The sequence below is a fragment of the Oncorhynchus mykiss genome, chromosome 18 (assembly GCF_013265735.2).
Source record: "Oncorhynchus mykiss isolate Arlee chromosome 18, USDA_OmykA_1.1, whole genome shotgun sequence".
NCBI classification, from domain to species: domain Eukaryota; kingdom Metazoa; phylum Chordata; class Actinopteri; order Salmoniformes; family Salmonidae; genus Oncorhynchus; species Oncorhynchus mykiss.
In genome coordinates, this window is record NC_048582.1 from 49,216,612 (window position 1) to 49,238,726 (window position 22,115).

Here is a 22,115-nt window from a genome sequence, read left to right on the forward strand (position 1 = left end):
AACTTTGCAAATAAAGGAAAAATACCCTAACACATCAAAAGGACATTAGCCTATTCATTATATATTGTTAGGTTGGTTAACCGTTAACCCTCTACTGCCAATGCTTGTTACCCGATTTGAAAAGCCCAATACACACACACTTGGTTGCGCGCACTCGTGTACTCACTGTGTAAAAAAAGAGAGCGCGCGCTCAGAGGCGGTCCGGTTGTCTCATTCTCTCGCAGCCAGTCTGAGCGGATAACGAAAGCGAACGGAGAAACAGATCGAATAGAACGGCCGAGCAACACACGGCATATAGCCTACTTCAACACACGGGATATAGCCTACTTCAGGGGTTGATAGAAGATTGTTTGCATCGACCGTCCAACTATTTGGAAGGTAATCTCTTTCTGAAACATTGTAACAACTGCACATTGAAAGTAACGTTTAAAGAGTCGATGGCCCGGGAGAAGAACGATATCCTCATGGGGAGAGGGGGGGGGGGGGGGGGGGGATGGTGGTTGTGGGGTGTTCGGTGTCTTTTGTGCGGAGACGGGTCTTCTTGATGTGGGAAAGCTTCACAGCTAATATTTCACTCAAGCTGCTTCGAACGTTTTGTGTTGTGTTTATGTTGAGGCTATGAGGGCACATGAGGGCTCTCCGATTACCGTTAGGGTGTTATTTTTTTAGGCCTTCTCAATTATGTGGAGTGCACGCGATATGACGGCTGCTCCCCCAGCAGTAGACCTAGTGGATCAGTTATTCTGACAGCCCTACGTGACAACGGGGATTATTTACACACAAAAGAAATGTGCTCGTCCGTATGAATGACTGTGAGACCAATGCAACACGGGATTTGTTACTTTTTTTTTTTTAGCAGATTTTATCATCACCGTCTAGGTATAAAAGGAGAACACTGAAAGTGTTTAAAGAGCCGATGGCCTGGGAGAAGAAGATATCATCATTGGAGGGGGGGGGGGGGGGGGGTCATAGAATATAAACAATGTTTTCTAGAAGATCATGTTTTGCATGCTTAGTCAAATAAAAACATTCCTAAATTGCCTCAGTAGAAACCACCAATCTCTGTATCAGAAAAAAAAATGTCATGTATCCAATCTGTGTGTAGAATGTTGCCCAATGGATCTTGAATGTTCATGACCAAAGTGTGTGTGGTAGAACTGCACTTTGCAATAATTTGAAGATCTGTTATTATGCTCTTTCTGGAATGTGATGCTCATTTCAGCAACCATCTGCTCCTTTACAGTAGCCCCCCCCCCCCCCCCCCCCCCCCATAGACACACTGCACACAACCCTCATTTACCCAAACAACTACTTCTCATTCTGCGAATGTTCAAAATACACTGCTTCACCTTGAGGGCTCATATGGTATGTTGGGAAATTACATTTCCTCAATGCGACCTTGTAGAAGGAGCTTTGATTATATAGGCTGTAGTGTGAGCTGGTCCATAAGGACAAGGAACCTGCCTTCCTTACTATAATGACCTTTAAAAGACCTGAGAGCTGGGAGGAGAACAGTATTTCATTCTGTTGGCTGTAGCTGGCTGGCTGTCTCTGGTGGTTTGGTTTTTAATACCGTACTTCTATCAGAATAGCTAAAGATTGAAGGACAACCACAGAACCAATAGTATTCTCACCTTCGACTGCTGTAGCTTTAGGCAGGTGTGTAGGAAAACCCCAAACCCTTGACTGATGTGTGTGTGTGTGTGTGTGTGTGTGTGTGTCAGAGCCAGGATGTCCAGTGAGGTGCAGCCCAGCTCAAGGCCGGACGACAGTCCCAACACCAGTGGGGGAAGCTGGGACGTGGAGCAGAGAGAGGTGGCCCCTCCGGTTCAGGAGCAGGGTCAGGAGAGGGATCAGACAACGCCCAAGAAGAAAGAGGCCAAGATATCCAGCAAGACTGCTGCCAAGCTCTCCACCAGCGCCAAGAGGTAGATCTGCAATTCTCTCTATTCTATTCTGTTCAGGTAGATTGTGTAATGAAGTGTCCTTGACGGTCTTGGTCATATACAATATGCATGTAGTGCATTTATGGTTTTTGTGGAATTTCTTTGGAAAACAGCTCAAGCTCAACAATGGACTATCCAATATACTGAATGTACAACACATTAAGAACACCTGCTCTTTCCATGACAGACTGACCAGGTGAAAGCTATGATCCTTTATTGACATCACTTGTTAAATCCACTTCAATCAGTGTAGATGAAGGGGAGGAGACGGGTTAAAGAAGGATTTGAGACATGGATTGTGTATGTGTGCCATTCAGAGGGTGAATGGGCGAGACAAACTATTTAAGTGCCTTTTGAATGGGATATGGTATTAGGTGCCAGGCGCACCGGTTTGTGTCAAGAGCTGTAACGCTGCTGGGTTTTTCACACTCAACAGTTTACCATGTGTATCAAGAATGGTCCACCAGCCAACTTGACACAACTGTGGGAAGCATTGGAGTCAACACGGGCCAGCATCCATGTAGAATATTTTCAACACCTTGTAGAGTCCATGCCCCGAAGAATTGAGGCTGTTCTGAGGGCAAAACGGACTCTAGGAAGGTGTTCCATTCCGAGCCACAAATGTCATACGCAGTATAATACAGAGATTATATTGACTTAGATGTACCTTGAAGCAGTGGGTTTATTATAACCATCAATGGGTTCTGAAATGCAATGGTCTGAGGGACATTAGAGAAAAACAAACAAAGTGTTTGTGTCAGAGAGAGAACCCATGGATGAGTGACCGTGAGAGAGGGAGGCCTGCATGTTCTGTAATTGGTCCATTTCCCCCTGGAATCCCTCGTTCATTCCCTCATTTATTCTTCCCTCCATCTGCTCTTAACAGCCTGCCGCCTTACCACGTAAAATGTGCCACCTCATGAGAAAATACTGTAGATAAATTTAGAGCGTGTTGTGCATTCAATTCTGGGAACGACTTACTCCATAACCGCAGTGATTGTATTACAGTTATACAGCCCCTTGCAGAAAGAAGTGTTTTCCCACTGCCTGTAAGGAATAGTAGGGCACAATGATTTACCCACAGTCTCCTCTCATCATGAACCAGAGAGTTTATAATCAATACAAGCGCACACAGAGGAGAGGAAGGGATCTGCTGTCGTTTGTTCTACTCTTCCTCCCCTCGCTCGCTCCCTGAGGTGTGGTGCCTTCCTGTCAGCACTCCTCTGTGTGTGTGTGTGCGCGCGTGAATGTGTGCACTCCTCCATGGCGTGGCATTTGGAGAGGACCGAGGGAATGAGCCGACAGGGATGACAGGTGAAATGAACAAAAGGACCACCTGAGGTTCTCTCCCGCTCTGAGCGGTGGTGCTGGTGAGTGGTGGGGTGCCATTTCTACTGATGTTGTGACACTTCCCTGTCTCCTGATGTTGGAAGGCTGCTTGTCGTTGTCCTCCACCATGGCTACAGCTGACTGTTTGTTTGGCTCATCTAACAGATAGTGTCAACAGTTGTTGTGAACATTGTGAATAGATGATTTAGGGTCAGGGGCTGTATGTATTTAGTGTCTCAGACTAGGATTTAGATCGGCACTCCTACTCTGAGACACTTAATACATTCGGAACCAGGATTATATCTCAATCTGTAGTGTTATGATTATTCATTTGGTTCCGTTCCACTGTTCTGAACCAGCAAAATTATGTTCTGAACCAGTTCAAATCCCCAAAAAGTGACGGTTTATATCGTTCCTTTCTGTTCCTTTTTAAACCTCTGAAATCTATTTTCTTTAACATTTAGCTCAACATTAAATTACTTCACCAATCAGTGCGGATAGAGCAGCTTGCTATGGAGCGGGCAAGCTATAACTAGTTGTTTACATGCATTGGACAGACAAGTGTAGGGCCCGAGATGCAACTTAAATGTTGTGGGTGGTGAGCGAGCGAGCGAGAGAGGGTGGAGGAGGAGGCTTGAAGTGCTGGGCATCTTGTTATGACATGTATTATCTTTATTAGGCCCACAGAATTATACCGAGGAGGAGCGTCTTCTATGAAGGAACTTTGAAGTGTCTTTGAACCTCAGAGAGGTGGCTTAACGTGCACCAGAACTAGTTAGCTTGTGTGTGTGTGAAGTGTTACCAGAATTTAAATAAAAATGTACCTTTTTATAGTTAATAAATCCAATGTGAAACGTTATAACTATAGTTCAATGTTAGTTAAGGATACAAGTTAATTCATTCTTCTCTAATGAAAAAAATCTCTCCCTAATTATTGAATTTCTACATCAGTAAGCCACAGTAGCCTATGCTTTGGAGGGGGAGGGGCTTGTAACCTACACGCGCTTTGTTGCGTTTTTTTGGGGGGGGGGACAGGAAATAAGACCCCTGTACGTAAAATAACATTATTAACCTTTTGCCATGCCTTTAAAATAGCCGTTCTGTTTCGGGAACAGGATAGATCACTTTCGCTCGCAGTTCTGATTCTGTCCCTATAAAAATGTTGTTCGTATTTAGGTTGTGTTCCCTGAACCAGTTCCAACTCCTTGGAGAGTAGCTTGTTGTCAGTATTGGCTCCGTGTGAGTGGAATATTGCAGCCTTAATGGACGGTGAAGTAACTGATTGTAAAAAAAAAAAATACTGCACCTGCCTGTTGGGATCCTCAGAGCAAATCATTGGCATAGTTATGTAATGAGCAGTGCTGTGTACGGCAGTGAAACATGATCCCTGCCCTGATCCCGTCTACTCACTATACTAAACCACTGTTTATTTATGTATTCTTCCAGAAATACTTCCAACAGGGACTAAATCAAAATGTTTAGTTCACCCTGAGTCATTAAAATCCTTATCTCAATCTGTCTCATGTATTTGTCCAGAAAGCAGATATGACTCTTTACACAGCAAGGCCTGTCTGCTCTCAATGTCAATTTACACTTGCCCATGAAACTAGGTGAGGAATTCAACAGTGCGTCCCTATGTTGATATAGTCTGACAAGACGTATTCCTGTATTCAATCACAATTCTAGGCGCTCATTAGGACATCAATGAGTTATTCAGTGTGTACACTTACAGATTGATTTTACTGGCAGACTTTATATAACACACTAGCTAGTCTGTTCCGCGTGTGTATAGCATTACACAGCCTCAATTCGTCGGGGCATGGGCTCTACAGGGATGCTGGCCCATGTTGACTCCAATGCTTCCTACGGTTTGTGTCAAGAACTGCCACAAACCAGCACCCTTCTACCATACCCCATTCAAAAGTCACTTAAATCTTTTGTCTTTCCCATTCACCCTCTGAATGGCACACATACAGCATCCATGTCTCAAGGCTTAACACTCTTCTTTAACCTGTCTCCTCCCCTTCCTCTACACTGATTGAAGTGGATTTAACAAGTGACATCAATATGGGATCATAGCTTTCACCTGGTCAGTCTGTCATGAAAAGACCAGGTGTTCTTAATGTTTTGTCCACTCAGTATATGATCTGTGTGTGTGTGTGTGTGTTCCACCACATGTAAGTTCCATCTCTTTCCCCAGGATTCAGAAGGAGCTCGCTGAGATAACCTTGGACCCGCCACCTAACTGCAGGTAGGAGCTTGTTGATTGTCTGTTTTATGACGCTCTGTGCGTGTGTGTAAGCCTGTTCCGCCTGTTTTATAGTGGTCTGTGCGTGTATATGAGCATGTTCCGCCTGTTTTATGTGTCTGTGACACCTGAAGCACTCTGTCAGTCTGTGCTGTGCATGGCATAGAAGGAAAGGGGATTGTGAAGGGCCTGTGCTATGTTGGCTGAGTCACTCAGATGAATGGTATACAGATAGCAACCTTATTGTAGTGCTGCCTGCATTTACAATGTGGTTTCTCTGTCTGTTAGAATGCTTTTCCTTCAATCTGCAGTCCAACTCATCCCAAACCATCTCAATTGGGTTGAGGTCAGGGGATTGTGGAGGCCAGATCATCTGATGCAGCACTTTATCACTCTCCTTCTTGGTCATATAGCCCTTACACAGCCTGGAGGTGTGTTGGGTCATTGTCCTGTTGAAACACAAATGATAGTCCTACTAAGCGCAAACTAGATGGGATGGGGTATCGCTGCAGAATGCTGTGGTAGTTAAGTGTGCCTTGAATTCTAAATAAATCACTGACACCAGCAAAGCACTCCCACACTATCACACCTCCTCCTCCATGCTTCACGGTGGGAACCACACATGCTGAGATCATCCATTCACCGACTCTGCGTCTCACAAAGACGTAGCGGTTGGAACCAAAAATGTCCAATTTGGACTCATCAGACTAAAGGACAGATTTCCACTGGTTTAATGTCCATTGCTCGTGTTTCTTGGCCCAAGCAAGTCTCTTCTTATTATTGGTGTCCTTTAGTAGTGGTTTCTTTGCAGCAATTCGATCATGAGGCCTGATTCACGCAGTCTCCTCTGAACAGTTGATGTTGAGATGTATCTGTTACGTGAACTCTGTGAAGCATTTATTTGGGCTGCAATTTCTGAGGCTGATAACTCTAATGAACTTATCCTCTACAGCAGAGGTAACTCTGGGTTTTCCTTTCCTGTGGCGGTCCTCATGAGAGCCAGTTTCATCATAGCGCTTGATGGTTTTTGCAACGGCACTTGAAGAAACTTTAAAAGCTCTTGAAATTTTCCACATTGACCTTAAAAACTTCTTATGGCTGGGGGCAGTATTGAGTAGCTTGGATGAATAAGGTGCCCAGAGGTGCCCAGAGTAAACTGCCTGCTACTCATGCCCAGTTGCTAATATATGTATATTATTAGTATATTTGGATAGAAAACACTCTTAAGTTTCTAAAACGGTTTGAATGATGTCTGTGAGTATAACAGAACTCATATGGCAGGCAAAAACCTGAGAAAAAAATAGCACTTCCACTAGGAAGTGGGAAATCGGAGGTTTGTAGTTTTTCAACTCTTTGCCTCAACTCTTTGCCTCAAGTATACAATGTCTATGGGGTCAAATTGCATTTCCTAAGGCTTCCACTAGATGTCAATAGTCTTTAGAACCTCGTTTGATGCTTCTACTGTGAAGGAGGGGGGGAATGGGAGCTGAATGAGTCAGTGGTCTGGCAGAGTGGCATGAGCTGGTCACGCGCGTTCATGTGAGAGTTAACTTGAGTTCCATTGCATTTCTGAAGACACAGGAATTCTCCGGATGTATGTTAAAAACATCCTAAAGATTGATTCTATACTTCGTTTGACATTTCTACGGACTGTTACTGTAACATTTCGACTTTTCGTCTGGCCTGTGCGTCATGAATTTGGATTACTGGGCTAAACGCACAAACAAAAGTAGGTATTTGGACATAAATGATGGACGTTATCGAACAAATCAAACATTTATTGTGGAACTGGGATTCCTGGGAGTGCATTCTGATGAAGATCAAAGGTAAGTGAATATTTATAATGTTATTTCTGACATCTTTGACTCCACAACATGGCGGATATCTGTATGACTTGATTTGTTGTCTGAGCGCTTTACTCAGATTATTACATGGTGTGCTTTTTCTGTAAAGCTTTTTTTAAATCTGACACAGCGGTTGCATTAAGGAGAAGTGTATCTATAATCCATGCATAATAGTTGTATCTTTTAGCAATGTTTATTATGAGTATTTCTGTAAATTGATGTGGCTCTCTGCAAAATCACCGGATGTTTTGGAACTACTGAACGTAACGCGCCAATGTAAACTCAGATTTTTGTATATAAATATGAACTTTATCGAACAAAACATACATGTATTATGTAACATGAAGTCCTATGTGTGTCATCTGATGAAGATCAAAGGTTAGTGATTTAATTTTATCTCTATTTCTGCTTTTTGTGACTCCTCTCTTTGGCTGGAAAAATGGCTGTGTTTTTCTGTGACTAGGTGCAGACCTAATATAATCGTTTGGTGTGCTTTCGTCGTAAAGCCTTTTTGAAATCGGACACTGTGGTGGGATTAACAACAGGTTTTATCTTTAAAATGGTGTAAAATACTTCTATGTTTGAGGAATTTTAATTGTGAGATTTCTGTTGTTTTGAATTTGACGCCCTGCGCTTTCACTGGCTGTTGTCATATCGATCCCGTTAGCTGGTTTCAAGCCATAGGAAGTTTAATGTCTTAAAGTAATGATGGATTGTCGTTTCTCTTTGCTTATTTGAGCTGTTCTTGCCATAATATGGACTTGGTCTTTTACCAAATAGGGCCATCTTCTGTATACTCCTGCTACTTTGTCACAACACAACTGATTGGCACAAACGCATTAATAAGGAAAGAAATTCCACTATTTAACTTAACAAGGCACACCTGTTAATTGAAATGCATTCCAGGTGACTACCTGATGAAGCTGGTTGAGAGAATGCCAAGAGTGTGCAAAGCTGTCAAGGCAAAGGGTGGCAACTTTGAAGAATCTCAAATATCAAATCTATTTTGATTTGTTTAACACTTTCTTTGGTAACTACATGATTCCATATGTGTTACTTCATAGTTTTGATGTCTTCACTATTATTCTACAATGTAGAAAATAGTCCAAATAAAGAAAAACCCTTGAATGAGTAGGTGTATCCAAACTTTGGACTGGTGCTGTGTATAGTGTACCTATCAGAGCTGTCTGAGTTGTGAGTCACAGCAAGAGTAGAAAGAGAAGTGATTGGCCAGTGTGTTCACTACTAAGATCAATCTAGTAATGTTGCTTGCTCGCTGCTGTATTTGCTCCGACTCCCGCGGCTGGGAAAGGCACTCTTTCACCATTTTCAATCCACAAACACACTGGCTAAGCAATTATAGTTGATTTTACACTAAGTCATAGTGGTAGGGGGTTGCTAAAATTCACGCCTGTCAATCAAGAGTTTCTGTGTGTTTTCATTATGTGGGTCTTTGGCGAGTCAGCGTTTGTTGTCGGAGAGACTGACGCCTTGGGGAAGTAGTGTGTGTGTGTGTGAGAGAGAGAGAAGTGTTTGTATGAGCTGAGAAAGGTGAGGGTATGGGTGATTGAGAGAAAATAAACTTCATGACTGAAAACACAATTAAAACTATTTCTCCCTCGTTAGAGTGTGTTTGTTATACGTCTCTTAGCGTGAGGTGTAGCCCTCAGCCTCAGCTATGGATAATCTCAATGAAGCATGCTATTATATTCACTAACAAAGGGAGAGGGGGGAAATAGATTTCATGGGGAGACATTTGTATTGAATATTACATTTGTATGAACATTTGTTATTTGAAGGATGTCCACTCTGAAAGCAGTTTCATGACGAATGGATTCACTTCAGCGTCAGGCAGCGGCAATTTCGTCACCTCAGAGAGGTGTGTGTGTGTGTGAGAGAGAGAGATGAGTGAAGAATTGGCCACAGACTGCTGGAGTATCTTTCAGTACAGTGCACTGTGAGGAAGAGCTCTCACACAATTGAATTGTAAATTTCTGTATTGAATCCCTTTTGAGGTGTTTTGTTCATTCTTACAGAAACAGGCCCAAGCTCCCCTCCATGTCTTCTATAAACCCATGTGGGGTTTTCTAGTGTTTGGTTTGTAAAAGTCGACACAACAATATAACATTTCAACGTGTATTTTGTAAGATAAAAGCAATGTGTGATTTTAATATTTTTCATACTTTTGGCCATGTAGTTTATGTGGACACCTGCTCATAGAACATCTCATTCCAAAATCATGGGCATTAATATGGAGTTGGTCCCCCTCCTTTGCTGCTATAACAGCCTCCACTCTTCTGGGAAGGCTTTCCACATGTTGGAACATTGCTGCGGGGACATGCTTCCATTCAGCCACAAGAGCATTCGTGAGGTCGGGCACAGTCGGCGTTCCAATTCATCCCAGAGTTGTTTGATGGGGTCGAGGTCAAGGCTCTGTGCAGGCCCAGTCAAGTTCTTTCACATTGATCTCGACAAACCATTTCTGTATGGACCTCGCATTGTCATGCTGAAACAGGAAAAGGCCTTCCCCAAACTGTTGCCACAAAGTTGGAAGCACAGAATTGTCTAGAATGTCATTGTATGCTGCTGCATTAAGATTTCCCTTCACTGGAATTAAGGGGCCTGAACCATAAAAACAGCCACAGACCATTATTCCTCCTCCATCAAACAGTTGGCACTATGCATTCGGGCAGGTAGCGTTCTCCTGGCATCCACCAAACCCAGATTCTTCCGTCGGACTGCCAGATGGTGAAGTGTGATTCATCACTCCAGAGAACGCATTTCCACTGCTCCAGAGTCCAATGGCGGCGAACTTTACACCACTCCAGCCGACGCTTGGCATTGCTCATGGTGATCTCAGGCTTGTGTGCTTCTGCTCGGCCATGGAAACCCATTTTGTGAAGCTTCAGACAAACAGTTCTTGTGCTGACGTTGCTTCCAGAGGCAGTGTGGAACTCGGTAGTGAGTGTTGCAACCGAGGACGGATCATTTTTACGCGCTTAGGCACTCGGCTGTTCCGTTCTGTGAGCTTGTGTGGCTTACCAGTTCACGGCGGCGCCGTTGTTGCTCTTAGACATTTCCACTTCACTTTAACAGCACTTTTATAGTTGAGCGGGGTAGCTCTAGCAGGGAAGAAATTTGACCAACTGACTTGTTGGAAAGGAGTTGAAAGTCACTGAGGTCTTCAGTACGGGCCATTCTTTTTCTATGGAGATTGCATAGCTGTGTGCTTGATGTTATACACCTGTCAGCAACTGGTGTGGCTGAAATAGCCGAATCCACTCATTTTAAGGGGTGTCCACATACTTTTTTAGTGTATATGGCTGCAATACACCATAAGGATAATTTATGGTAGCCTACACAACACATTAGAAGCAATGGAGGCTCCTCGGAGGTGGAAGAGGAGGACAATGTCCCTAAGTGAATGTCTTAACCAGTTGAGTCTATGGGGTGCTATTTCATTATTCGTTAAAAAAACGAGCATGTTTTAAGCGCAATATTTTGTCACGAAAAGATGCTCGACTATGCATATAATTGACAGCTTTGGAAAGAAAACAGTCTGACGTTTCCAAAACTGCAAAGATATTATCTGTGAGTGCCACAGAACTCATGCTACAGGCGAAACCAAGATGAAACTTCAAACAGGAAATGAGCAGAATTTCTGAAGCTCTGTTTTCCATTGTCTCCTTATATGGCTGTGAATGCACCACGAACGAGCCTGCCCTTTCTGTCGTTTCTTCAAGATGTCTGCAGCATTGTGACGTATTTGTAGGCATATCATTGGAAGATTGGCCATATGAGACTACATTTTCCAGGGGTCCGCCCGGTGTCCTTTGTCTAAATTGGTGCGTAATCTTCAGGTGCGGGCATTTTCTCCTGGGATTCAGGAGAGAAAGCACACTTCCACGAACGATATATCATCGAAGAGATATGTGAAAAACACCTTGAGGATTGATTCTAAACAACGTTTGCCATGTTTCAGTCGATATTATGGAGTTAATTTGGAAAAAAGTTTGGCGTTTTGATGACTGGATTTTCTGTTTTTTTTGGTAGCCAAACGTGACGCACCAAACGGAGCGATTTCTCCTAAACAAACAATCTTTCAGGAAAAACTGAACATTTGCTATCTAACAGAGTCTCCTCATTGAAAACATCTGAAGTTCTTCAAAGGTAAATTATTTTATTTGAATGCTTTTCTGGTTTTTGTGAAAATGTTGCTTGCTGAATGCTAACGCTAACGCTAAATGCTACGCTAGCTAGCTACTGTTACACAAATTATTGTTTTCCTATGGTTGAGAAGCATATTTTGAAAATCTGAGATGACAGTGTTGTTAACAAAAGGCTAAGCTTGAGAGCTAGCATATTTATTTAATTTGCGATTTTCATGAATAGTTAACGTTGCGTTATGGTAATGAGCTTGAGGCTGTATTCACGATCCCGGATGGCTAAGTGCTAGAGGTTAAAAATAGAAATAGTGAAACATTGAAGAAATAATTATTTTCAAATAAAACTATACAAAATATATTCATGTCACCAAATAATTGATTAAAACACACTGTTTTGAAATGAAGGTCTAGAGTAGCCTTAACAGCATTCTGTAGGGTAGCACCATGGTGTAGCTGGAGGACAGCTGGCTTCCGTCCTCCTCTGGGTACATTAACTTCAATACAAAACCTTGGAGGCTCATTGTTCTCACCCTCTTCCATAGACTTACACAGTAATTATGACAGGTTGGAGGACATCCTGCGGAAGTTATCAGAGCTCTTGCAGCATGAACTGACATGTTGTCCACCCAATCAGGGTCAGAGAATGAATATAGTACTGAAGGCATAAGCTACAGCTAGCCAGCACTGCAGTGCTTAAAATGTAAAAAGGAGAGAGAAAGACCAATAGTTGAAGAGTTTTGAACAAATGTAATTATTTAAAAGTAGAAGCGAGAGGCTATATTTTGTATTTTATTATTTTTCACTTAGCTAGTGAATACATCTAGCTAGTTAAGCCTATTCAAACACCAGGCTAAAGCAGAGAGGGATGCTATGTTAGCTAGCTGGCTATGGCTCTTCCAAGTCAAGGTAAGCTTTTGGTTTTATTAATTTATTGCCCCCGGGGCCCGGCGGTGTAACTGCTTGCTGACTAGGATTGTAGCGGGCACTGAAGTCCACAAGCGAAGAGTAAAGGTGAGAGCATAGATTTGAGAAGGGAATTGTACAAACAGCATGATAAATTTGCTCATTGTATTTTTATTTTTTAACCTTTTATTTAACTAGGCAAGTCAGTTAAGAACAAATTCTTATTTTCAATGACGGCTTAGGAACAGTGGGTTAACTGCTTGTTCAGGGGCAGAACGACAGATTTTTACCTTGTCAGCTTGGGGATTTGAACTTGCAACCTTTCGGTTACTAGTCCAACGCTCTAACCACTAGGTTACCCTGCTGCCCCTTTTATGTGACTGCTATGATAGTGAACTGTGTTTGCGTGTGATCAGGGTTGTATTCGTTCCACCGATTCTGTTGAAAAATGTTTGTTAAACGAAACAAACGGAGCGAAACGGGGATAAACATACCTGAATTTATCCAAACCTCTTGTTTGCAACTGCTGGACTAATAATTACATTGTAGATCAGCTAGATTTAGGCAAGAGTGTACAAGGCAGTATTGAATGTGTCACTGTCACCTTGATTACTCAAAATTCTCTTGACTTCTGCACCTAGTTACATTGTAAACTTTCATTCATAGGTTAGGTTGTAGCAACCTCATGATGGGTATAGGGAAAATTAGAGTATCGTGTAGTAGCCTAAACCTATTGATGTTACATTTGAGCTGGGTGAATGGAATGTGAATGACTGTCATCCAATATTCTGTAATAGAAATATGGCCATGCTCCTAAAAAAACAATATATTGTCCTCCCTCATCCCAAATGTCACCAACCACCACTGATTCAAAGATACGAGGCTAATTCCCTTCTTGGTTTGTACTGTGTTCCTTTTTATAGAGCAACAGGTAGAAACATCCACCAACTGTTTATCAAAGGCTGTGTGTTCTGCCTGTCCTTACATACGTGACTAATTGATGTGACAACAGTATTAATACTCACTGTAAAGGAGGACAGGAAGGGTAAGAGGCATCATATGTGAGGAGTGGACACTGACGCTCGTTAGCTTCTCTTTATTTTTTCTCCATCCTTCTCCTTCTGCAGCGAACCACTTCTGTTCCTCCTCATTTCAATAAAACACAACTATCACTCTCCCTTCCTCGCTCTCTCTTTCTCTTCCTCCCCCTCTCGGTCTGTTTTTCATCCCTATTTTAAAGAGAGGAGAGGGAGTCGTGATACTTCCCCCTTGAGAAAATAAAACATTCTAACTTTCAACAAAACGTGTCTCATTTTAAAGAATGTATTTGGCAATTAGCCTTGTCCAACACAGGACTAAGATTGAATCGTACTACACCGGCACCGATGCTCGCCGGATGTGTCAGGGCTTGCAAACTATTAGACTACAAAGGGAAGCACAGCCGCGAGCTGCCCAGTGACGCGAGCCTACCAGACAAGCTAAATTACTTCTATGCTCACTTTGAGGCAAGTAACAGTGAAGCATGCATGAGAGCATCAGCTGTTTTGGACGACTGTGTGATCACGCTCTCAGTAGCCGATGTAAGTAAGACCTTTTAAACAGGTCAACATTCACAAGGATGCAGGGCCAGACGGATTACCAGGAAGTGTACTCCGAGTATGCACTGACCAACTGGCAAGTGTCTTCACTGACATTTTCAACCTGTCCCTGACGGAGTCTGTAATACCAACATGTTTCAAGCAGACCACCATAGTCCCTGTGCCCAAGAACACTAAGGTAACCTTCCTAAATGACTACCAACGTGTAGCACTCATGTCTGTAGCCATTAAGTGCTTTGAAAGGCAAGTCATGGCTCACATCAACACCATTATCCCAGAAACCCTAGACCACAATACAATTTGTGTATTGCCCCAACAGATCTACAGAGGATGCAATCGCTATTGCACTCCAAACTGCCCTTCCCCACCAGGACAAAAGCAACACCTATGTGAGAATGCTATTCATTGACTACAGCTCAGTGTTCAACACCATAGTGCCCTCAAAGCTCATCACTAAGCTAAGGACCCTGGGACTAAACACCTCCCTCTGCAACTGGATCCTGGACTTCCTGATGAGCCGCCCCCAGGTGGTAAGGGTAGGTAACAACACATCCGCCACGCTGATTTAACACGGGGGCTCTCAGGGGTGCGTGCTCAGTCCCCTCCTGTACTCCGTTCACTCATGACTGCATTGCCAGGTACGACTCCCAACACCATCATTAAGTTTGCCAATGACACAACAGTGGTAGGCCTGATCAACAACAATGATGAGACAGCCTATAGGGAGGAGGTCGGAGACCTGGCCGTGTGGTGCCAGGACAACAACCTCTCCCTCAACGTGATCAAGACAAAGGAGATGATTGTGGACTACAGGAAAAAAAGGACAGAGCTCGCCCCTATTGTCATTGACGGGGCTGTAGTGGAGCAGGTTGAGCGCTTCAAGTTCCTTGGTGTCCACATCACCAGCAAACTATTATAATCCAAACACACTAAGACAGTCATGAGGGGGGCACGACAAAACCTATTGCCCCTCATAGGTTGAAAAGATTTGGCATGGGTCCTCATCCTCAAAAGATTCTACAGCTGCACCATCGAGAGAATCCGGACTGGTTGCATTACTGCCTGGTATGGCAATTGCTCAGCCTCCGACTGCAAGGCACTACAAAGGGTAGTGCGTACGTCCCAGTACATCACTGGGGCAAAGCTTCCTGCCATCCAGGACTTCTATACCAGGCGGTGTCAGAGTGAGGCCCTAAAAATGGTCAAAGACTCCAGCCACCCTAGTCATAGACTGTTCTCTCTGCTACTGCACGGCAAGTGGTACCGGAGCACCATGTCTAGGTCCAAAAGGCTTCTTAACAGCTTCTACCCCCAAGCCATAAGACTCCTGAACAGCTAATCAAAGGGCTACCCAGACCCCTCTTTTATGCTGCTGCTACTCTGTTTATTATCTATGCATAGTCACTTTAAACTCTACCAACATGTACATATGACCTCATACCTCAACTAACCGGTGCCCCCGCACATTGACTTGTACCAGTACTGTTAATTATTTGTTACTTTTCTTCTTTTACTTCTTAAAGCATTGTTGGTTAAGGGCTTGTAATTCACTGTAAGGTGTTGTATTCGGCGCATGTGACAAATAAAATTAGATTTGATATGTTGAAAGGAAGCAAGCCAAGCATGCAAGAAGTGGATGATATTATGGGATGTTATGGGGATATTTTCTCTTGTTTAATCAAGTTTGTCACCCGAGCAGAGAGTAATTAATTGAATGTGACAAGCGCTCTGCAAGTCTATGTAAATACCGTGTGTGTGTGTGTGTGTGTGTGTGTGTGTGTGTGTGTGTGTGTGTGTTAATTACCATTTCCTTTCATGGTGGTCCTGGCAGTGTTTTGATAAGAATCCCCTTTGGCAGAAGGAAACAATGTGGATCCCCTGGAGGATTGCTCTCTCTCTCTCTCCCTCCATCCATAATCCCAGGAACATTGTGTGTTGTTCCAGAGTAATCAATTCTAAATGAACACTAGTGGTAAGTGATGAAGTGGAATAGAAAGCATTGAGGCATACCGTAACCGAGAACTACAGAAGGAGAAAATATCTCATTCCACACTGATTTTCAGGGCGGTGGTAGTGTGTGATTGACTAATACATGCCTCAAATTCCTTTGCAGTGTAATTGACTTACATCAGTCTCCCGGTTTCAGACATAATCAGATATGAGCATTCAGATGGGAATGTTATCATCTTGTTGATGATAATATACACCGAAGGTACAAAACATAAGGAACACCTTCCTAATATTGTGTTGCACCCTCTTTTGCCCTCTGAACAGCCCTAAGTTGTCCAGGCATTCCACAGAGATGTTGGTCCATGTTGACTCCATTGCTTCCCACAGTTGTGTCAAGTTGGCTGGATGTCCTTTGGATGGTGGACCATTCTTGATACACACGGGAAACTTGAGCGTGAACAACCCAGGAGCGTTGCAGTTCTTGACACAATCAAACCGTTGAGCCTGGCACATACTATCATACCCCGTTCAAAGGCACATCTTTTGTCTTGCCCATTCACCCTCTGAATGGCGTACACACACAATCCACGTCTCAAGGCTTAAAAAAATCATTATTTAACCCGTTTCCTCCCCTTTATTTACACTCATTGAAGTGGATTTAACATTAATAAGGGATCATAGCTGAACCTACCAGGTACAATGAACCTACCAGGTACAACCCCAAATCTGTAAACACAGGCACCCTCATAGATATCATCCAAACCAACCTGCCCTCCAAATACACCTCTGCTGTTTTCAACCAAGATTTCAGCGATCACTGCCTCATTGCCTGCATCCATAATGGGTCTGCAGTCAAACGACCACCCCTCATCACTGTCAAATGCTCCCTAAAACCAGACACCTAGGTATTTGTAGTTGTCCACATATTCTAAGTCAGAACCTTCCAGAGTAGTGATGCTGGACGGGCGGGCAGGTGCGGGCAGCAATCGGTTGAAGAGCATGCATTTAGTTTTACTCGCATTTAAGAGCAGTTGGAGGCAACGGAAGGAGAGGTGTATGGCATTGAAGCTCGTCTGGAGGTTAGTTAAAACCAGTTGCGACGAGCAAACCCGGATCCGGGATCCTATTTATAGCCTCAAGCTCATTACCATAACGCAACGTTAACTATTCATGAAAATCGCAAATGAAATTAAATAAATATGCTAGCTCTCAAGCTTAGCCTTTTGTTAACAACACTGTCATCTCAGATTTTCAAAATATGCTTTTCAACCATAGCAAAACAAGCATTTGTGTAACAGTATTGATAGCTAGCGTAGCATTTAGCGTAGCATTCAACGTGCAACAATTTCACAAAAACAAGAATAGCATTCAAATAAAATAATTTACCTTTGAAGAACTTCAGATGTTTTCAATGAGGACACTCAGTTAGATAGCAAATGTTCAGTTTTTCCAAAAAGATTCTTTGTGTATTAGAAATCGCTCCGTTTTGTACATCACGTTTGGTTACCAAAAAAAAACGAAAATTCAGTCATCAAAACGCCTAACTTTTTTCCAAATTAACTCCATAATATCAACTGAAACATGGCAAACGTTGTTTAGAATCAATCCTCAAGGTGTTTTTCACATATCTCTTCGATGATATATCGTTTGTGGAAGCCTGGTTTCTTCTCTCTATCAAATGGAAAAATACTTGCACCTGGCGTTTGCGCACCAATTTCGACGCAGGACAAATGTAGTCTCTTATGGTCAATCTTCCAATGATATGCCTACAAATACGTCACAATGCTGCCGACACCTTGGGGAAACGGCAGAAAGTCTAAGCTCATTCCTGTCGCATTCACAGCCATATAAGGAGACAATGGAAAACAGCGCCTCAGAATTTTTGCTCACTTCCTGTTTGAAGTTTCATTTTGGTTTCGCCTGTAGCATCAGTTCTGGGGCACTCACAGACAATATCTTTGCAGATTTGGAAACGTCAGACTGTTTTCTTTCCAAAGCTGTCAATTATATGCATAGTCGAGCATCTTTTCGTGACAAAATATTGTGCTTAAAACGGGAACGTTTTTTTTTATCCAATAATGAAATAGCGCCCCCATAGTTACAACAGGTTAACACAGTGTCCAAAGAAGGGCCAGAAGTATATTGAATGGTGTCGTCTGCGTAGAGGTGGATCAGAGACTCACCAGCAGCAAGAGCGACATCATTAATGTATACAGAGAAGAGAGCCGGTCTGAGAATTGAACCCTGTGGCACCCCCATAGAGACTGCCAGAGGTTCAGACCACAGACCCTCCGATTTGACACGCTGAACTCTATCAGAGAAGTAGTTGGTGAACCAGGCGAGGCAGTCCTTTAAGAAACCAAGACTGTTTAGTCTGCCGATAAGAATGTGGTGATTGACAGAGTCGAAAGCCTTGGCCAGGTCGATGAATACGGCTGCATCTTATCGATGGTGGTTATGATATCGTTTAGGACCTTGAGCGTGGCTGAGGTGCACCCATGACCAGCTCTGAAACCAGATTGCATTGCGAAGAAGGTACAGTAGGATTCGAAATGGTCAGTGATCTGTTTGTTAACTTGGCTTTCGAAGACCTTAGAAAGGTAGGGTAGGATGGATATTGGTCTGTAGCAGTTTGGGTCTAGTATGTCTCCCCCTTTTGAAGAGGGGGATGATCGCAGGAGCTTTCCAATCTTTGGGAATGTCAGATAATACGAAAGATAGGTTGAACAGGCTAATAATAGGGGTTGCAACAATTTTTGCAGCTCTTTCAGAATCTCCGCTATCTGGATTTGGGCGAAGGAGAAATGTGGGAAGCTTGGGCGAGTTGCTGTGGGGGGTGCCGGGCAGTTGACCGGGGTAGGGGTAGCCAGGTGGAAAGCATGGCTAGCTGTAGAAAAATGCTTATTGAAATTCTCAATTATCGTAGATTTATCGGTGGTGACAGTGTTTCCTAGCCTCAGTGCAGTGGGCAGCTGGGAGGAGGTGCTCTTATTCTCCATGGACTTTACAGTGTCCCAGAACTTTTTGGAGTTTGCTACAGGATCAAATCAAATTTATTTATATAGCCCTTCGTACATCGGCTGATATCCTAAAGTGCTGTACAGAAACCCAGCCTAAAACCCCAAACAGCAAGCAATGCAGGTGTAGAAGCGCGGTGGCTAGGAAAAACTCCCTAGAAAGGCCAAAACCTAGGAAGAAACCTAGAGAGGAACGAGGCTATGTGGGGTGGCCAGTCCTCTTCTGGCTGTGCCGGGTGGAGATTATAACAGAACATGGCCAAGATGTTCAAATGTTCATAAATTACCAGCATGGTCCAATAATAATAAGGCAGAACAGTTGAAACTGGAGCAGCAGCACGGCCAGGTGGACTGGGGACAGCAAGGAGTCATCATGTCAGGTAGTCCTGAGGCATGGTCCTAGGGCTCAGGTCCTCCGAGAGAGAGAAAGAAAGAGAATTAGAGAGAGCACACTTAAATTCACACAGGACACCGAATAGGACATGAGAAGTACTCCAGATATAACAAACTGACCCTAGCCCCCGACACATAAACTACTGCAGCATAAATACTGTAGGCTGAGACAGGAGGGGTCAGGAGACACTGTGGCCCCATCCGAGGACACCCCCGGACAGGGCCAAACAGGAAGGATATAACCCCACCCACTTTGCCAAAGCACAGCCCCCACACCACTAGAGGGATATCTTCAACCACCAACTTACCATCCTGAGACAAGGCTGAGTATATCCCACAAAGATCTCCTCCACGGCACAACCCAAGGGGGGTGCCAACCCAGACAGGAAGATCACATAAGTGACTCAACCCACTCAAGTGACGCACCCCTCCTAGGGACGGTGAAAGAGCCCCAGTAAGCCAGTGACTCAGCCCCTGTAATAGGGTTAGAGGCAGAGAATCCCAGTGGAAAGAGGGGAACCAGCCAGGCAGAGACAGCAAGGGCGGTTCGTTGCTCCAGAGCCTTTCCGTTCATTTCCCACTCCTGGGCCAGACTACACTCAATCATATGACCCACTGAAGAGATGAGTCTTCAGTAAAGACTTAAAGGTTGAGACCGAGTTTGCATCTCTTAGGCAGATCATTCCATAAAAATGGAGCTCTATAGGAGAAAGCCCTGCCTCCAGTTGTTTGCTTAGAAATTCTAGGGACAATTAGGAGGCCTGCGTCTTGTGACCGTAGCGTACGTGTAGGTATGTACGGCAGGACCAAATCAGAGAGATCGGTAGGAGCAAGCCCATGTAATGCTTTGTAGGTTAGCAGTAAAACCTTGAAATCAGCCCTTGCCTTGACAGGAAGCCAGTGTAGGGAGGCTAGCACTGGAGTAATATGATGACATTTTTTGGTTCTAGTCAGGATTCTAGCAGCCGTATTTAGCACTAACTGAAGTTTATTTAGTGCTTTATCCGGGTAGCCAGAAAGTAGAGGATGCAAATTTCTGTTTGAAAAAGCTAGCCTTAGCTTTCCTAACTGCCTGTGTATATTGGTTCCTAACTTCCCTGAAAAGTTGCATATCACGGGGGCTATGTGATGCGAATGCAGTGTGCCACAGGATGTTTTTGTGCTGATCAAGGGTAGTCAGGTCTGGTGTGAACCAAGGGCTATATCTGTTCCTGGTTCTACATTTTTTTTGAATGGAGCATGCTTATTTAAGATGGTGGAGAAAGCACTTTTAAGGAATAACCAGGCATCCTCTACTGACTGGATGAGGTCAATATCATTCCAGGATACCCCGGCCAGGTCGATTAGAAAGGCCTGCTCGCTGAAGTGTTTTAGGGAGCGTTTGACATAATTGAGGGGCGGTCGTTTGACCACAGACCCATTACAGGCACAAACAATGAGGCAGTGATCGCTGAGATCCTGGTGAAGACAGCAGATGTGTATTTGGAGGGCTGGTTGTTTAGGATGGTATCTATGAGGGTGCCTGTGTTTATGGATTTGAGGTTGTACCTGGTAGATTCATTGATAATTTGTGTGAGCTTAAGGGCATCAAGCTTAGATTGTAGGATGGCCGGGGTGTTAACTTCTTACGGATCATTGGGACGCTAGCGTCTCACCTCGACAACATCCGGTGAAATTGCAGAGCGTGAAATTCAAATGACAGAAATTGTAATATAAACATTCATAAAAATACAAGTGGCATACATCATTTAAAAGCTTAACCTCTCTAGGGTATGTGATCTGGCCAACATCCAGTGAGATTGCAGAACGCCAAATTCAAATACAGAAAGGCTCATTAAAAAAATTCAGAACACAAAACATATTTTACATAGGTTTAAAGATGAACTTCTTGTTAATCCAACCACGGTGTCAGATTCATAAAATGCTTTTCCAGAACATACCTAGCCCATATTTTCGCATATTTTCTTCAGTAATCCACAGGCTCATACGCAGTCAAATCCAAATTGTACCGTAAAGTTCATAGAAACATATCAAACCATGTTTATATTCAATCCTCAGGTTGTTTTTTTAGCCTGAATGATCTATAATATTTCAACTGGACAATAACATCATCAATATAAAAGGTAAACAAGAAATGCACTCTCGGGATTGCGCATGAAAAAGCTCTGTGACACGTCAGGGTCCACTCATTCAGACTGGTCTTACTCCCTCATTTATAAGAATACAAGCCTGAAACAATTTCTAAAGACTTGACATCTAGTGGAAGGCATAGGAACTGCAAATTGAGTCCTAAATCAATGGATACTGTAATGGATTGAATAGAAAACTACAAAAAAAAAAAATATATATATATATATATATATATTTTTTTTAAATACTTCCTGAATGGACTTCTCAGGTTTTCGCCTGTCAAATCAGTTCTGTTATACTCACATACACTATTTTAACAGTTTTGGAAACTTTAGTTTTTTCTATCCAAATCTACCAGTTATATGCATATCTTGTCTTCTGGGCCCGAGTAGCAGGCGGTTTAATTTGGGCATGCTTTTCATCCAAAATTCCGAATGCTGCCCCCTACCCTAGAGAGGTTAACTTCTTGTTAATCCAGCCGCAGTGTCAGATTTCAAAAAGGCTTTATGGCGAAAGCACACCATGCAATTATCTGAGGACAGCGCCCCGCACACAAAAGCATTACATACATACATTTTCCAACCAAGCAGA

At 43.3% G+C, this 22,115-nt stretch overlaps 1 protein-coding gene across 1 annotated transcript in view; it reads left to right on the forward strand.

The window, feature by feature from the left end:
* The first annotated feature begins 205 nt into the window (after positions 1-205).
* LOC110496423 (ubiquitin-conjugating enzyme E2 E2) overlaps positions 206-22,115 on the forward strand; it is a 51,644-nt gene continuing 29,734 nt past the window's right edge. Inside the window, exons 1-3 of the mRNA XM_036952992.1 lie at positions 206-378; positions 1,725-1,928; positions 5,476-5,526. Of these exons, the coding sequence (XP_036808887.1) occupies positions 1,732-1,928; positions 5,476-5,526 (248 nt within the window). The 5' untranslated portion in view covers positions 206-378; positions 1,725-1,731. The remainder of the gene's footprint in view (positions 379-1,724; positions 1,929-5,475; positions 5,527-22,115) is intronic.